Here is an 18,510-nt window from a genome sequence, read left to right as displayed (position 1 = left end):
TTTTATAACACAGTAATGGTGTGCATTAATGAAATTAAAACACTGAGAAAAACAATTAATCTATTGTGATGATAATCGAGTTTATGAGAGATTGACAATGGTGTAATAACCGAAACCGGTCTTTCTAAGTATCAATAAATCTGTGGTTTTTTGACAATTTCTTAGTCATTTTCATTTGATATGAATAATTACCACAATATCAACTTCTCAACTAAACAAAAAGTGAAAATAGTCTAATCCATACTGCAAAAGTATTCATTACCTGATAATTTGTCTGATATTATTTGATAATCTGAATAACAACAATAGTCAAAAGTGTTGCAACAACCTTTATTTAATTATGTACACGTCATTCCAACATAGAAATTCATTCGAATAATGTGAACTTGTACATTATTCAATACATTACCTATTATTTTATCAAAGCTCTATAAAATTATTTTATATGGATATTTTTTACGATAACATAATAATATTAGGATTCACTTGAAAAAAATAAAATGCTCTGGGGAGTCCAAAAAAAGGTCAGTGGTATTCAAAATAGCGACGCGACGACTGACGACACCCGACACCTTCTTTGCAAGAGAACCATATTTGTAGTCGGCTAGTACTGACTAAATTCATATTTAGAGGGAATAATTGTTGTAACAGAGATAGAGATAGTGTATGGAGAGGGTAGTGACCATGCCTCCTCAGCTGAAACATTTGGCAGTCTCTCCTATTCAAAGCACTTCAAGCACGAATTCAGCTGAAACATTTGGCAGTCTCTCCTATTCAAAGCACTTCAAGCACGAATTCAATGATATTTGCGCTTCTTCGATTTAGAACCTGCGAAAATGAAAATTGCATTATAAACTACTGAGAAATTAATTATTACAACTATTGAGAAATTCGATTTCACAGACGATAAGACAGCTTTTTGTTATAAAATCCAACTTGTAAAACATTATCTTGATAGTTCATTACAGGCCGGTTTCCGAGCTCGGGATTTAGCTAAGTTCTAGACTTTAAACAGCTGGAATCAGAAAATTGGCTTTCCGAAACGGGGCGTAGTTCGTAGTCATAGTCACAGTCACATGACATTTCGAAAAACTAGAAAATTGAACACAACATAAATAAAGGGTAATATTGTAAATTTTCAGCTATTTTGAATTATTTAGGAATGTTTAATTTTCTCAAGGAAAAACGTTCCCAATTATAGAAATGAGAACATAAAGATTGTCATAAAAACTGCGACTACGCCCCGTTTCGGAAGCCAATTTTCTGACTCCAGCTGCTTAAAGTCTAGAACTTAGCTAAATCCCGAGCTTGGAAACCGGCCCTAAGTATGTTAGTCATATATTATATCATATTATGTTGGTTTATCTTACTGAATATTATCATAGAGAAACAATAGCATAAGTAGATATCCCATGGTATAGGGCGTTTATGTCGCAACTGTTACTGTTATCTCAAGCTGATAGTCCACGTAATTCTATCCTGTGAGCCTTATGACGCTGGTAGTCTCTCATATTGTGCCGTTCATACACTCTTACCCTCAAAACAGTAAAAATCGACAGTAATCGGCTTGAGATAACAGTAAAAGTTGCGACATAAACGCCCTATACCATGGGATATCTACTTACGCTATTGTTTCTCTATATTACCTAATTGATGAAGATTATGAATACGTTGCAATCCATACTTAAAATAATTCATATTGAGATTTTGTAGTTTAATTACTTGATTTCAATCATGGAAATATAATTATTACGATATCTACTTGAGGTTCTAGAGATTCACTTTATGCTGTCAACATTCTACATAAATAGAACCAACGCTTTTCATTGAACTAATGCTGACAGAATGAAGTAAATCTCACTAAACTAGTTTCACGATTAGTTATGCCATCAACACATTTTCGCAAACTTCTTTCAACGAGTGAATTTACAGCCATCTCTACTAGGATGCCCCATAAAAATGGTAAGGTTGAAAAACTACGTTCAGTCAACAGTATTGATAGCATGTAGCAGTATTGACCTGAATTGATAGCATGAGAAAAAGAGATAAACTTGATAGAAATAATAAGTTGAAATGCATTGAGAATAATATGCAAACATCTATCCAGCTGTCAGCCCAAGTTGAAAGCATGAGAAAGAGATAAACTTAATAGAAATAATAAGTTAAAATGCGTTGAGAATATAGTATATTACGCTACAAGCACAGAAAGTTAGTGTTTACGGTATGAGGATAGTTCCCGGGCGAGGCTTGCCGAGCCCGGGAATATGTTATCCGAATACCGTAAACGCCTCTCGGAGAGAGTCGAGTACGATATTTTTCGCCACACTACAGGTATAGCTGACGCCAAAAAGTTAGGCGGTTTCGTGGGTCTCTTGTGCGTTGCAACAGCTGATGTTGTCAAGTAGAGTTGTCATCTAGCTTGGCTTAGGTGATGATTTTTAAATCAAAAGCAAAGACCTTAAAGAGATATAGACCCACAATGCCTATGTCTTCCATGATAGCTCTTACTTGAAATTGAAGGCCGCCATTGGGGTATTTTAGCACGAGATATTATATATAATATTAGTAATACTATAGATCACAAAGGCATTGGTGGCATTGGTATGTAATAATCTTATTGTTTGCCCCCTCAATGGCGGATTTCAATTCCAAGTACGACACTAGCGCTGCATGTGAGTCTATGCATCTTTAAGGTCTTTGATCAAAAGAGACAATGATGCATTGCATCAGCTGTGAGTAGGTTACACCATGTGACTGGCTTGGAATATCTATCCGAAAATCCGATACATTAGCTCCCAATGCTAAAGACCATTTCTCTTTCACCTTTCTTAGTTCCATGTTAGCGGCCGGAAAGGGTACTCTTTCCGGCCGGCCTTAGCCGGAAAGAAACCTGTTCTGACGTCAGACGAGAGTCGTCTGCAAACAATGTCTTTCAGATCTACGTAGGGACTGGAAAACAGTTGCTTTCTGTGCAGTGTGGCGAAAATGTTTATGCAAACATCTAGCCAGCTAGACCTAACATTACAGCGTTGCCAGATCGTTGGTCATTGAGCATGACACCCTACTAGAGATGGCTGGGGTAGATGATGAGAAAATCCCAGCTCACTATTAGTAACAACCAACCAAAATTAAATGCACAAGTCAAAAATATTTTGTAAACAATAATTTCTCGTATTTTTAAAGACGTACCTTTTCTTGATGACTTCTTCCCCGTTGATTTCCTCTTCTTTCCAGAGGTGGTCGACGTTCTGACGTGGGATCCAGAACAGAGATATCTTCGAAGTGTGTCAACTCAGATCCCAACATGCCTTCAGTCATCAGAGCCCTTGAGCGCTGCTTTTCCTTGCTCTTTATAGGCAATCGAGTGAGATAGGATTCTTCATATCTACAAATTCAATATGAATTGTGTTAAATTTCATTAAAATAGTTCTTAGATTTGTAGGAGATTAGACAGTATGATAACGGTTGCAGAAAAGATGGTTAAATTTCAACCGTGATTAATTAGAATAGAATATGTTAATCCACCAATAAATACATTTCAATGTACATTAGACGTTGTCAAGAATAAAATCCTATAAAAGTAACTGAGCTAATTCATACACATATAATCATCACTCAAAAAAAGTATTTATTTCGACGGGCAAATTGAAGAATTCGTCTACATTATATAATGGGTTCTCTGTTAGCAGTTTTTTAACTTGTGTTTTAAAACAGTCTTGATTCATATTTCTCACACTAACAGGGAGCTTATTGAATGCCTTGATTGATAATATTCTATAATGGCCTTGAAGTTTTTTTAGTCTGACAAAAGGAACATTCAGATGACATGCTTGTCTGGTGAAATGCCTATGTATCTCAGACCTACATTCAAGAACATTCAACTCGTCCCTGACCCTGACTAGGAGTTGCATGACGTACAGGCTGAACACAGTTATAACTTCCATCGAGACAAATATTGGACGACAATGAGCGAGGTAGTCAGCATTGGCCATAATCCTTACTACTTTTTTTTCTGAAGAAGCAGCACCCTACTAGTATTGGCTGCTCCGCCCCATAGAATTTCACGAGAAGCAATCAGAAAAGGCTTTTTTGAAGAGACGGCTTCTCTGATTGGTTCTCGTGGAATTAATTACAATTCAAATTCAACCAGCTTTTGTGCAACCGGAAAATGTTATAAATGTTAGTGTGAGTTGAAATTCCACAACTATTCAATTACCAATTCTATTATAATTACAGGGGAAAATTGGGAATGAGAATGGTATCAAATATTAATATCACAGCAAATTCTATCAGAAAAGATATAGGGCCGGTTTCCGAGCTCGGGATTTAGTCAAGTTCTACACTTTAAACAGCTGGAGTCAGAAAATTGGCTTTCCGAAACGGGGCGTAGTCGCAGTCCACGTTCAAATTAAATTTCGAAAAACTAGAAAATTGAACACAAACTAAAATAAAGAGAAAATAGTGTAAAGTTTTAGATATTTTTAATTATTTAGGAATGTGTCATTTCGTCAAGGAAAAACGTTTCCAATGAGAAAATTTATTTATTTATTAGAAAAGTCACAAACACGATATTTGGAAAGAGAAACAGGCAATTGCCCAAAACTTCTTCAATTCCCTTGATTTTGGCACACAAATAGTCCAAAGTGAGGTTAAGTTTAAAATTTCTGTTTTCACCAAAGATTAACACTCAGAGAATACGTATTCGAGATATGACTGATGAATTTTAAATTTTGAAGGGTTGATAAGAGCCGGAAATAACACTAAACAATCCGAAAGTTTCAATAATATTGAAATAAACTTGAAAATTTTGAGCAGAAAAATTAAAACTACTATCACTGCAACTATCAGCTGATTTTTAAATACAGATTATCATAAAAACTGCGACTACGCCTCGGTTTGGAATGCCAATTTTCTGACTCCAGCTGTTTAGATTCTAGAAATTAGCTAAATAGCGAGCTCGGAAACCGGCCCCTAGTCTCAAATGAAAATACTTTTTCAACACTGATATTGAACTAGTTTGTCTCGCTAAAAAACATAAAATTGAGTTAAATAAAAAAAACTAAGAAATTGTCAAAAACCACAGATTTTATTGATTGTCAATCTCTAATAAACTCTTTATGAGAGATTAACAATGGTGTAACAACCGAAACCGGTCTTTCTAACTACCAATAAAATCGGTAGTTGTTGACAATTTCTTAGTCTTTTTATTCAATATGAATAATTATAACAATATCAACTTCTCAACTACACAAAAATTGAAAGTCGCAAGTCAAGCTGAACAAGTGAAGTTATATTTTAAAATACAATTAAGTATAAAAAAATTAAGATTGTAGCTTCAATTGAAAGTCCTATCTACATTTTATGTAAATTTGTTGAGAGAATGCACAGATTATAATTCATGAATAAGACATACTCTTCTCTCTCCCTTTGTCGAGCCGATTGTTTCCTTTTGAACGTGTTGGCTTGTCCCACTTCCTTCGGTGCATCCAATATTTCTTCTCTCATTTCTTGAACAACAGAGCTGTTCAGCGCATGCTTACGAGCTCTCTCCAACAATTTCTCCTGCTTCGCTGCTTTACTATCATCTTCATCTGAAAATAACCCAATAATTCAATGAATTTCACTTGTCACTAATTTTCATTTATTTATTGAAAAGTACAATATGTGAGAGCACCAGGGTTCTTCTCAATAATTTATAATTATAATTTAAATATATTTCAATATGCATGTACAATACACAAAATAAGAATATGATCATGCAACCTCAGCACCAACCTATTTCTAAACCCACATCGTTGCCAAATTGTTTGTATGCCATGTAAAAATAATGAATTTATTGCCAAATAAAAGAAATACTTTTACAAATAGAAAGAATCATTAAAAATACAATAGGTTTTGGCGTGACTGGAAAAAGAAGCCTTGAGCTCCAGCCACTTCTTCTTATTATTCTTCTTCCCCCTTCTGCCACTACAGCGTAGCTCCAGCCACAAGTTCTAAAAATAAGATAAGTAGTTCTAATAGATATTTGTATATCTAGAGTGAAAAGTACTGTTTTTCCTCCCTGAGGGTAAAGTTTGAAGCCCGAGGCGAAGCCGAGGGCAACAATTTTCCTGAGGGAGAAAAAACATTTTTCACTCATGATATACACAACATTTTTCCTCCACCTACATTTTTATAAAAACTTCAAATAAAATAATTTTTAAAAACGTACGTGACCAAACAATGTGTTACAACATAATCTAAAAAGTAAACAGAATAAGCTGGCTTGTAATCACAGTCTCCGCCAACAGCGCTATCTGTCGGCAAAAGTTGTAAGAAAATGGCTGCCACAAGTACAGCTATGATGAAGTTCCCGTTTCAAATTGATTAGTTGATGAGGATATTGTTGGCTGGTATTTTGAATAACATGGAAATTTTTTTTTTTACATTTTTTAGTATAGTGATATGAAGTTTGTAATAATTTAGCATACAAACATAAATTCATAAATATTGATAAAATGTCTGGTTGAGGTATTAATTTAGTGGTTTTGATGACTACTCTATTTATGCTTCCTCATCTGAGCTTAGACCTTCTAACCTATTACAATGAAGTTTTTAAAATAGAGATGCTTCCCATGTATTTAAAAAGGGTGTCACTTTCCTCCATAGTGAGTTTTCCTATTTTTTAGTACCGAGAGCGAAAAAAGTGACACTTTAGTATATGTTGCAGGGAGTAAAGTAAGTACTTTAGACAGTAGGTGGAGGAAAAATATAATGAGCTACCAGAATATTCTCAATCAATAAATCTCAACTATGGGGATGTATTATTAAATCATGAAAAGAGATTTTCTAGATATTTTTTGAGGTATAATTGAGATATAATTGACATTATTTACTATAATTAACTGATATTCCGGGATTACTCGAGTCACAACCATCTACTAGAGAAGGCGGTGGAAAAGGAAGCAAGATAACAATGATCTTCCATCTTCTGACTTTGAAACGCGCATCTCACTTTAGCTGAAAAGCCCTCCATTGAATCTTATTTGAGTAGATAATATAATAATAATTTCTCTGATTGCCAATGAATTGCAACCAGAGGAGTTTATTGACAAAACATATACATAATTATTATATTATACATAAAAAAGTTGCTAATACTAAACTTAGTCCTAATTATAATACCCCACTTTACCTCTACTCTAAAACATGTATAAAAAAATTTAGTTAGTAATTCTATTGGATAGAAGGCAATCTCTCGAAGGGAATTTTACTAAATTATAATTTGTATCTATCAATAGCTAGAATATTTTTAATGACAATAAAACAATAACCCAAATTAATAACTAAGAAAACAATAACCCAAGTTGATACGATTTGATTTTACTTTGAATTGCTTTGAACAGCTATATGGAAATTCGATGAATACAACATTTTTGTATAGTAGTGCTCATCGAATTTCCATCTAGCTGTTTACCCTGTTGTCAATATTTGCAGTAGCAGAAGTCTTCGGGGTGATTTACAGCATTTAATTGGGATTTTCGTTTAATAATAATTATTTATTAATTAGCATTTGAACAAATGCAGCTTCCAGTTTATTTTCATATGTAGAAATGAATATTACCATAATGCATAGCAGCAAGCTTTGGAGGAACATAGATTCCAGATTTTCTCTTGCTAGCAGCTCCTCGTCCATCATTTCCATCATCGTCATCTTCTTCATCAGAATCCGCACTATCTTCTTCCTGAAACACCCAATTAATCTTGCAATTATTTATTTATTTATTCGTGGACAGAATCACAAATCATATAAATATGATTAGGAAGGAACAACAGGCTTGGCCCAAATCTATTCCATTCCCAAATTTTGATAAATTAATAAAAATGGATTATCATTCATTAAAACAAAGCAATTCGCCTTTTTCCTCTAACAGTCTTAGCTTATAATATTAATGATTTTGTTACAATCAGCAAGAAATATCGTCATTTCCCCACCAGTATTCATCTGATATCCAAGAGTCTGGCAAATCAAGTTTTAACATTATAGTGAGGTCCAATTTATTAGGCAGTGGAGAAAGATAGCAGATCAAGGTTGCCGATCCTCTTGTCAATGCCTTTTATAGACGGTAGCTGATACAGGTTTATTCATGTAATATCAACTGTTCATTCTCGTTTTAAATATCAATTATATGTTTCAAGCAAGAAATTAATTTTTCCCACAGTTACCTTGAAAAGTGGCCATTGCTGCACTGATTACAGAACGCAAAGAATCACTTTTCCGCTCTAGTGCGGGAAAAATTTTTCCTGCACTCCAGAATTGCAACATGGCAACGCAAAATAGTTAGTAGGTTATATGGAGCACCAGTGCAGCAAAATCAAAATTAAGTTGGTAACTGTGACTGTGGTGCGTTATAAGAGTCTTGAGGTGGTGGACAGGCACAGTGGATGACAGCAGTTGACAGCACACAGCCATTCAAACACACATACTACATTCTTTTTATTTATTAATAATAAAATTACACAGATATACATTGATGGATTTCAGGCAATTTTACCCATAATTACCCACTTTTCATATTCAATGGTAACTGTAGGAAAAACTTAATGTGAAATACGTGCGCAAAGTTCCTCTGCTGCACTCAAGAAACCATTCCGCCCTCGCCTACGGCTCGGGCGTAAACGTTTCTTTCGGTGCAGCAAACTGTCACTTTGCGCACTAGTTGCACAAATAACTATTTCAGTGATTTCATCATGAATTTTCATAATCAAGATTTAATATTTTGTTATATTTCTACATTGTTTTTTTTTTTTTTGTTGAGAAGTTGATATTGTGGTAATTATTCATATCAAATAAAAAGACTAAGAAATTGTCAAAAACCACAGATTTATTGATACTTAGAAAGACCGGTTTCGGTTGTTACACCATGTCTCTAATAAACTCTTTAAAGAGTTTAAATCAGTTTATCAGAGTTAAAATCAGAGATTGACAATGGTGTAACAACCAAACCCGGCCTTTCTAAGTATCAATAAATCTGTGTTTTTTGACAATTTCTTAGAATTTTAATTTAATTTCTACATTGTTAAAAAACTATCTGACAACAGAGCAAAGCGAGGAAGAGATAGAGCTATCCGATTTGTTGAATGATAGACAAGGATAGCATATACAATTGCTAATTAAACACTACCATTATAACATGAAGTTATTTCCATGAAGTTTGGAATACCTCAAGGAACAGTTTTAGGACCAATTTTGTATTCGATCTTTGCAAATGAGTTGTGCTCCATTCAAATTCAAGGTAGAGTTATAGCCTTTGCTGACGATACAGCACTCCTTTTTCAAGGAAAAACTGGGAAGAAGTGTTCCAAACAGCAGAGATAGAACTCACAAAAATCACTAGTTGGTTAAGAAATAACTTATTGTCATTAAATACAGAAAAACAAAATTTTTAGCTTTTTCTTTAACAAATAGCACAAAACCACACATGACAACAATGAAGCTTCATAATTGTGATAGAAATAGTAGCAATAATTGTAATTGCCCACTAATAGAACGCTCTGACAATATAAAGTATTTAGGAATAATAGTAGATGATTCATTGAAATGGAACAAGCACATAACATATACAACTGCCAAAATAAGGAAGCTTATATACAAATTCTATCAATTAAGGCGTATCATAGACAAAGAAATGTTAAAAACTGTATACTTAACATTAGTTGAATCTCTTTTAAGGTACGGTCTGTTAGTTTGGAGTGCAGCTAACTTCAGTTTTATAGATCCATTATTTAAAACTCAAAAACGCATTTTGAAAATAATGGGAAACAGGGAAATCCGGTTTCCAACTGTAGAATTATTTATAGAAAATAGAGTACTCAGTGTTAGGCAATTGTATACATTGTTGTTATTAGGGTATATGAAAAAACATCAAAATAGGAACCATAAATCATAAATCATAGCCATAATACTAGAATAAGAGAACGTTACAATCAAGAAGTACCAAGAATGAATACAGCATTTGGGCAAAGATCACTAGGATATTTAGGGCCTACAATATCTAATAGAATACCATTAGAAATCAAAGGAGAGGAAAATTTCAATAGCTTCAAAAGAAAAATTAGACATTGGTTATTCAGTATTGGGATGCAAAGTAGTGAGGAACTAATAGTAAGTAGGATTTAGATTTAAGTAGTATTCTTTTTAAATAAGGTAATTTATAGGTAGAAAATAGTACCTCGGTTTAGTATCTTTGTACTAGGTGATGCTTAAGGTAATAGATATAGTTTTAGATTTTTTGGAATTTTTGTATATCTGTTGTAGCATAAATGAGTATTAATTTGATGATAACCTCGACACATATATTATAATTATGTGTGAGGTATCATTTTGTAAACCTTGAATATTGTTATTATTGAAAATGTATGAAAAAAATATGTAATGTATGAATTTATGAATAAACTCCTCTGGATGTGTCGTCCAACATCCAGAGAAATTGTTATTATTATTATTATTATTATTATTATTATTATTATTATTATTATTATTATTATTATAACGTGGACTTCACTATGGAATGACTACTTGCAGACCATATCAATTGTAAAAAATATGAAGCATAATAATAGCAGTTCGTATTGGATAAAGAAATTCAAAAATTATGTATTCATCGAATTTCCATCTAGCTGTTTACCCTATTGTCAGTACCCTATTTACCCTATTTTATATTGTTTACCCTATTTGCAGTAGCAGAAGTCTTCGGGGTGAATTACAGCATTTAATTTGGATCTTCGTTTAATAATAATAATTAAATTCAAAAGTCTGGATACCTCATAGCTGATAGTGATAACGATTGGTGATGAACGATTCCTCTCATGGCATTGTGTTTCCGTCTTTCAATTGAATAATTTAAATCTGAAATCCCAACTGCCAAGAACCCAATCGTCATACATTAAAGGTCCTGGAATTATTCAGTTGCAACCTAACGAACTCTGACACTTCCATTTCGAACAGTTCCATTTCGAACTGTCAGTATTCCTTATGAAGATAACACCCATGCTTCCCATTCAATCAATACTGACAGTCTGAAGTGAATCTCAATAAAGACTCAAACCAGCCAGGTTAAACAGTATTAATTTTTATTTGTATCTTGAGTTATTTGTCAATACAATTTATTATACAGTGAGTCATATGTATGGAAACCCTTCAATAAATTGGAGACTGTTGTAGATATAATACTGTAACTTTTAGGTCAAGTTATTGGTCAAGTACTCTACCTTTTGACGTACAACTGAATCTCAACCCCTCATAAGGGGGCGACTTAGGGGTTGTAACTCGAATATTTTAAATGTAAACACCCATTGTTTGATACATCATTTTAAAGGTCTTTTTGAAACAAGAAAGATGGCATGGACAAAAATGTTCTATGATACTTGTATCCAAAATGGCGGCTGATTGAAGTTTTAGTTTTTAAAGAAATGAGGGGTTGTAACTCAGATATTTTGAATGTAAACACCCACTGTGTGATACATCATTTTAAATGCCTTTTCGAGACGAGATAGATGTCATCAATAAAAATTTTCTATGATGCTTTCATCAAAAATGGCGGCTGATTGAACTTTATCAATTATTTAATTAAAAACTACAACTTCAATCAGCCGCCATTTTGGATAAAGTATCATAGAACATTTTTGTCGTTGCCATCTTTCTTGTTTCAAAAAGACCTTTAAGAGATATTATCTCTTCATAGTGAATTATTATTTAATAGAATCAATAGTTGCAAACAGTTTGCAATTGAATAATCACATTTTCTCGAATTTCGAGCTTATTTCAATTTAAGGTGAAAATTTTACTAAACATTAATTGTAGAGATTTTTTTGCTCAATCTTTTCCACTTGTTTAATTTTTTGTCAATTTTTTTGTTTAAATTGTATCTGAAGCCTGATAATTGGGAAACTAAAATCAAACTTTGCATAGATGGGGCGAAGCTCCTGAAATTTTACAGATATAAGACTTGTGGCAGTTGATAGAGCTTATCAATAACTATTTTAGGTATAAATTTGATCAAAATCGTTCGAGCCGTTTTCGAAAAACCCTGCTTTTGACAACATTTTCGCCATTTTAGCCGCCATCTTGAATTGCATTTGATCGAAATTGTTCGTGTCGGATCCTTGTATTGTAAGGACCTTAAGTTCCAAATTTCAAGTCATTCCGTTAATTGGGAGATGAAATATCGTGTACACAGAAGCACATACACTCATACACACACACACACATAATACACATACAGACCAATACCCAAAATCCTTTTTTTGGACTCAGGGGACCTTGAAACGTATAGAAATTTAGAAATTGGGGTACCTTAATTTTTTTTTCGGAAAGCAATACTTTCCTTACCAATGGTAATAGGGCAAGGAAAGTAATAAGTGAAAGTACAATATTAATATTAAAAGATAGCTGCAACTTACGTCTTCCATGTCTGCAGGATTGGCTCTGAAACGTGATGGATCATTTTCATCGATTGTCCCAGTCGTTGCTGTTTTTATCAACTTATGTATTTGATATTTCAATTTGGATTCGATGGGAAATATTCTTTCCAGAACAATTCTTATTTCAGTCAATCTTTCTGTAGGAACAAGAAGATTATTGGAGGTATTTTTAGTTTAAACTTCCTGATCTAATACTAACTGATACTACAGACAATCAGCTGGCAAACCCAAAATTGACAACTTGATGAGCCTAATAAAGAGTCCTAATAATAGTGTAAATTTTAATCTCTATTTCCATTAAAGATGTATACAGAAAGCACAGATACGAACTAAACATTAACTATATAAAGCATGACCTGTTAAATATTATCAAAGTTCTTATAACCAACACTTTTTTCAAAAATTCTTTATTGGTTCTTGATGACAATAAATATACAAAAAAAAATGTTCAGCAAAAATATAAGAAACCATCACCGGCAAGGAAAATCCTGTGCGTAGGTGAGAGTTGCTAATACAAATTCAATATGAGTCATTTTACAAAAGATGAAATAAGAAATTATATAATATAATACTAATAAAAGAAGATGATGAATAAGAGGAAGAAGGGCGAAAGAAAGAGAGAAAGAAAGAGAGATGGCAAACATACTATTGAAACAAAGATAAGAGTCACTCAAAAAGTATGTCCTCGATTTTACTGGTAATTATCCATTCAATAGTTCTTTTTTAAGCAATGTAACACAATTTCGATTAATATGCTCCGTAAGGTAATCTGGAATTTTATTGATTAATTTATTACCTAGGTATAGTGAGGTCCACGTTATAATGACAGTGGATAAAGATAGAAGAATAGCGATGCCGATTCTCTGCCTTAATTAATCATATTTCTACACTGTCAAAAACATAATTGGCACCGTTGTGGACCTAGAAAAGGATAGTACCACCGGCTTTGTCGAATGATAGACAAGGATAGCAAAATCAAAGTTGATCAAATACTGTCATTATAACGTGGACCTCACTATAAAAATATTGTCTCCGACAAACATTAAGATCCACTCTTATATTTTCAAACCTATTTCTGGAAGGTCATAAATTGAGGTTTGATTCACGGAATAGAAACATATATTTATTATTTCTAATGAAAACTATGACGTTTTTAATATATAATTGACGGACAATTAACACTTTAAACTTTTTGAATAAATATTTAGTTGGAAAAGACTTATGGACAAACAAAATGTCATTCTATACACTGTTCTATCATTGCACACATCTCTTTAAACTAGCTTTGCACAATTTAGTAATTAGTATCATGTTCAAAAGAATCGAATGCTTTTTGTACGTCAAGGAAGAGTCTAATACTCTCTTTTATACCATTGTAAATTTGTGACATTTGTTTTAGAATAGCATTCTCTGTACTTTCCCCTTTTGAAAGCCAAACTGATTTTCTCTAAAAAAAATAGAAAAAGGACTAGCCTTATTAAAATTAGCTTTTCTAGTATTTTAGCACTTGAAAAAGCAGGCAATTAAAGTTTAAAAAATTTCAACACAGAAGTTCCTATGTAAACTTATAATGGGCCATATGAATAAAGTTGAGCATTTGCTTATACTTCTAAAATATGGAGTATTTGCTTCATTTTCTATGAATAAACGTGAGATAAACCTTTTGCTCATGCTCATAAAATAAAAGTTTGAGCATTTGCTCAAAAGTAAAAGCTTATACTCAAAATTGTATGAATAAACTAGAGCATTTGCTCAACTTTTGAAGCAAATGCTTTCAAAAAGGTGAGTCTAGTCTAGAGCAGCTTTTCACCTTTTGCTCATAGTAAAATGGCTCAACTAATTCGTATGAGAAATAGGAAACTATAGAGCAGCTTTTCCTCTTTTGCTCATAGTAAAATGGCTCAACTAATTCGTACGAGAAAGAGGAAACTATACCATTTTGGTTCACAACCAAAAGTTGAGAACTATAAAACTCTTTTTAGATTCAATCATGATATATATCACCATTATTCCTACAAAAGAATAAATACAAAAGATAGCTATCTGATATAAAGATAGCTATCACAAAATAGGAAATAGGCATTTAAGAAGATGAGAGTGTAGACGATTATTAGAAGGCTATTGATATTATAAGATTATGCTGAAGATTATTATAGAGATGATATTTTTTACGCTATTATTTCAAAATTCTAAACTCAACTAACCTAAAACTCAATTTATAAATAGAAAACAGAGCAGACGACGCAAACACAAGCGGTGTCTCCTACTTGCATATTTAGCGCTTACGTGAGCTATAAAAACAAAGTAAGGGCACAAAGGCCATTCATCTGATGAAAAATCTTTAAAATACGTGAGCATTTGCTCCAAATTTCAGCAGCATAAGGTAAGAGTATAAGGTACAGCTAATCCATAAAAAATGAGCAAATGCTTTTGCTTCTACCTTTTGCTCATGAGCAAAACCTTATGCTCTATGCTCTTGCTCATGAGCATTTGCTCTGGTTTTATTCATATGGGCCAATATATTTTTAAATGCTATTCTAACCTGAATTGAGAAATTTAATGTAATATTGAGCCAACTTACCAATAGCCTGATCTCCTTGAATTGATTCTCCTTTACATTTCTTTAGAATAATGTGCATCAGGTTTGACAAATACATTAGCATCATGTTGTTTTTGACATCTAATATGCTAAGACCCTGAAAGAAAGTTAGAATTTAGTCATCATATATAAGTTATAATACATTAATTGTTAAAAATGATTCAGTCACTGGCACAAAACAAATACCGTAACTATTCAACTCTAGGCTAGCCTACTTACTTTTTGATTCGATGGTTTACTGGAAGAGATAGTTTTCTTAAGATTAGATATTGAATCTTTAATTTGTGGTAAAGTACTATCAATGGTTCCTATAAGATCCATCATCTCTTTTTGAATATCATTTCCAGTAAGTTGATTGTCCTGAAAAAAGTAGATTTTTTCAAGATTAGAGTACATCTCAGTGGAACAAATGAAGAAATATTAGTAAAATTAACATAAACTGAAGGCAGAGTCGCAGCCCAGCAAATTTTTTATGAAAAAACCTCCTGACAGAAGGTATTTCGACTTTGCTCATTGGGCGCGCCCTAATTGAGTTTAGCATGAAGTTGGAAATTTACACTTCTAGCAATGGAAAACAGTCCTTCACCGTCGATAGACCACGAAAACATCCAAGTTTACCCGAGTCTCGTTACGAGACACATCCAAGTTTAATCTTTCTTGTGAATGCACTTTCTCTCTTGTAGTGAATGTGCAGATATTTTTCCTGACATGTACCAATAATATGGTTGTATAATCAGCGAAAAGCAAGTTATAGCTTCTCAGATGCAAGTCATAAATCGAGTAATATAAGTTTGACTAACACAAGTCATAAGTGGAGGGAAAAGTATTGAGCCTTGAAACACGACGACACGACATAGGCCTATGGTACATTTTTTTTCTTGATGTAGCACCCATTATTAAACCTATCTGCCTTCTATCCTTCAGGTAATCAGCAAACAATCTTTCATGCTTTTTCCTGAAAACCATCTTTTCAAAAAGAAGGCAAGAGATACGCAATCAATATTGCGTGAAGAGATCGTACAATACCAACCAAATTGGTCTTTGTTCTTTAAAACCTTGTATTCTCTATTCAATTCAATTGTATGGTCCCAACGCCAACATCAGCCTTGACATTTTTCTTCCTTTTTAGGAAATAAAATAATAATCAGGTCTTAGACCTTCGTCTAAGATTTCCCTTTTTCTTGTATTCTCTAAACACGAAATCATAGGGTATACACAGGAACGTTTTGAAAATGAGGAAATGTGCATGCTCTGCAACATACTTGCTAAGAATAATCTATTCCATGGTCTTTTTGAAATAGATTTGGACCTTTACCATTTTGGTTAGGGCTAGTATTAATTATACAGAAATAAATATTCCAAGTACCCTTTTTTATTCACGTTTTAACATTAATTTATGTCTAAGTGAATAAACTTGATAATGACAGAAATGTTGTAAGTGAAAAACTAAAAAGAGGGTACTTTGATTTAAAATTTTTATTTTTAGATAACAGATCAATTATATGGTACTATCAAGAAATCTAAATATAATAGGGTAGTCCATTTTAGGTCTTATTCTAGATTCCTTAGTTACTTCAAACCATAAGTCTCACTAAGCTCTGTCAACATGACCAAGGCTGACTTAACTTCGGTAACTACAATATAAATACGGTATGTGTTGAAATTCACCTACTAAATAACATTAAAAATATTTTATAAGTACAGTAATTCAAATACAGGCTTAAATGAATATATTTGGATATAGCCAAATAATATTTATTGCATTAAGAACAGACTAGAATTTGAAAAATAAATAACAGTAATGTGAATAAGAACTTCTGCAAGTTTAGTTATAAATGGAACCAAACTACACTGAGTTACCTCAATTTTCTCCATCTCTGATTACAAAGATATAATTGGATACATTAAACGTTGTTAGCCTGATAAATTAAAAAATACGCTTAACATTACTAATATATTTCAAAAATTCATGTCAATTTTTGAAAACAACAAATCAGAAACTGAATTGCAAAGTAAGTCACAGAACATCATGTTTTTGTACACACAAAACACATGGGTAAAGAAGAAAAATAACATAACCTAAAATGTTATTGTCTGCAAATTTCTATTCCATAATAGCCAACACACGCATTCAATATTTATTCAAAATTTAATCACAAATTATTTCCAATTAATTTTTCTGGAAAAAAATATTTCTTATTATATTAGATTTAGATGATGGTAATAAGAAAATAATGGCAATATTGTCATGTTCTGAACTGTCATGTTCAATTAAGTGCCAGTTGCACATCAGCCAGTTAAATTTTAACCGTTATTAATTCCACAAGAACCAATCAGAGAAGTGGTCTTATCAAAAAGACCTTCTCTGATTGGCTTTCATGAAATCAATCATGGTTAAAATTAAACCGGATTTTTCGACTACTTCTCAGCGCATTCCGTCTAAAAGCAGAACTTTAAAAATTCCGATTGCTGGTATAAAGAGTAGACAATATTAGTTCTTGTTCGATAAGTGTAATTCAAATGTAAAGTATTGGACGATATCAATAATATTGATTGATTTAATCAATTTATAATTATTTGATTCAATTCAATATTGATGATATTTGTTCGTTTGCTTTTAAATTTGGATTCCAGTGGACGGCTGAGCTTACTCGATTTTTACTGATCACATCAAAGCTACTGCCGAACTTGATAACTGACAATGGTTACCAAAGACCTTAAAGATGCATAATCTCTTTAAGGTCTTTGATGGATACAAGGCTGGTGTTCGACTCAAAGTTCCGCCGTCTCATCATTTCGAAGTTCTGCTGCATTACCACAGTTCTTCTGTACAGTTCCAATACTTGTTTTATTAAAAGCTCATTGAATTTGGGAAATCCGTCATAAAAAATCTGCAAGATCCATAACTCGAACCTCCAACCTCACATTCAAGATATTAGAGTATTTATTGCCAAATTCATAAAAATAATTCACAAATACACATGGAAAACAAAATTCAGTTTCATACATTAGAGATTTACTAACAAAATTACAAAAGCTTTTATTGAAACTAAATAATAATAAGATATATTATACATTAAACAATAATTGTTTACCAGTACATCACAAAGACATGTTGATTCAAGGAGCATTTATTTTATTGCTACATTACGATGGTAGAGCTGAATTAATCAACCCCGGTATTGTATAGTACCATAGTATGGAATAAGACTACTGATACCAAATCTATTTCCTGTTTCTTATACTAAGGAGACTGATGTGCATCAATGCAACACTTGGCACCAAGATCTGTTTCAGATGACTCAAGAGACCACAAATATATGGTACAGAAGTCCAGCACTATTTCAACAGGCTGCCTGTAGGGATGAAGCATAAAGCTCTTCATGACATGGATGCGTATCATTGGCATGTCCACATATGAACCAATCAAAGAAGAATAATACACTGCC

The 18,510-nt window shown here is 32.8% G+C and overlaps 1 protein-coding gene across 3 annotated transcripts; it reads right to left on the bottom strand.

The window, feature by feature from the left end:
- Nucleotides 1-311: 311 nt before the first annotated feature.
- LOC111048058 (neuroguidin) lies at nt 312-17,154 on the bottom strand. 3 transcript variants are annotated; one of them, XM_039425356.1, is made up of 9 exons: nt 16,922-17,154; nt 15,281-15,421; nt 15,044-15,158; nt 12,442-12,599; nt 7,604-7,724; nt 5,414-5,591; nt 3,190-3,385; nt 744-828; nt 312-691 (listed from the first exon to the last, which is right to left on the bottom strand). In XM_039425356.1, exons 1-8 carry the CDS (start codon nt 16,934-16,936, stop codon nt 775-777), a joined length of 978 nt encoding a protein of 325 aa, XP_039281290.1. In that variant the 5' UTR covers nt 16,937-17,154; the 3' UTR covers nt 312-691; nt 744-774. The 3 variants fall into 3 exon arrangements, with proteins under 3 accessions (XP_039281290.1, XP_039281289.1, XP_022189591.2); XM_039425355.1 differs by having other exon boundaries at nt 312-718; nt 771-828; XM_022333899.2 differs by having other exon boundaries at nt 312-828.
- Nucleotides 17,155-18,510: the final 1,356 nt, after the last annotated feature.

The sequence above is a fragment of the Nilaparvata lugens genome, chromosome 3, assembly GCF_014356525.2.
Source record: "Nilaparvata lugens isolate BPH chromosome 3, ASM1435652v1, whole genome shotgun sequence".
Lineage (NCBI taxonomy): Eukaryota > Metazoa > Arthropoda > Insecta > Hemiptera > Delphacidae > Nilaparvata > Nilaparvata lugens.
Note: the sequence above shows the minus strand (reverse complement) of the source record. Positions and strands in the feature narration are given on the sequence as shown.

Bases quoted from the DNA above. Each gene is read 5' to 3' on its own strand.
- LOC111048058 (XM_022333899.2), bottom strand. The intron at 15,159-15,280 runs GTAAGTAGGCTA...ACTTTCTTTCAG, and splicing joins GTAAACCATCGAATCAAAAA to GGTCTTAGCATATTAGATGT. The intron at 3,386-5,413 runs GTATGTCTTATT...TTGAATTTGTAG, and splicing joins CGACAAAGGGAGAGAGAAGA to ATATGAAGAATCCTATCTCA.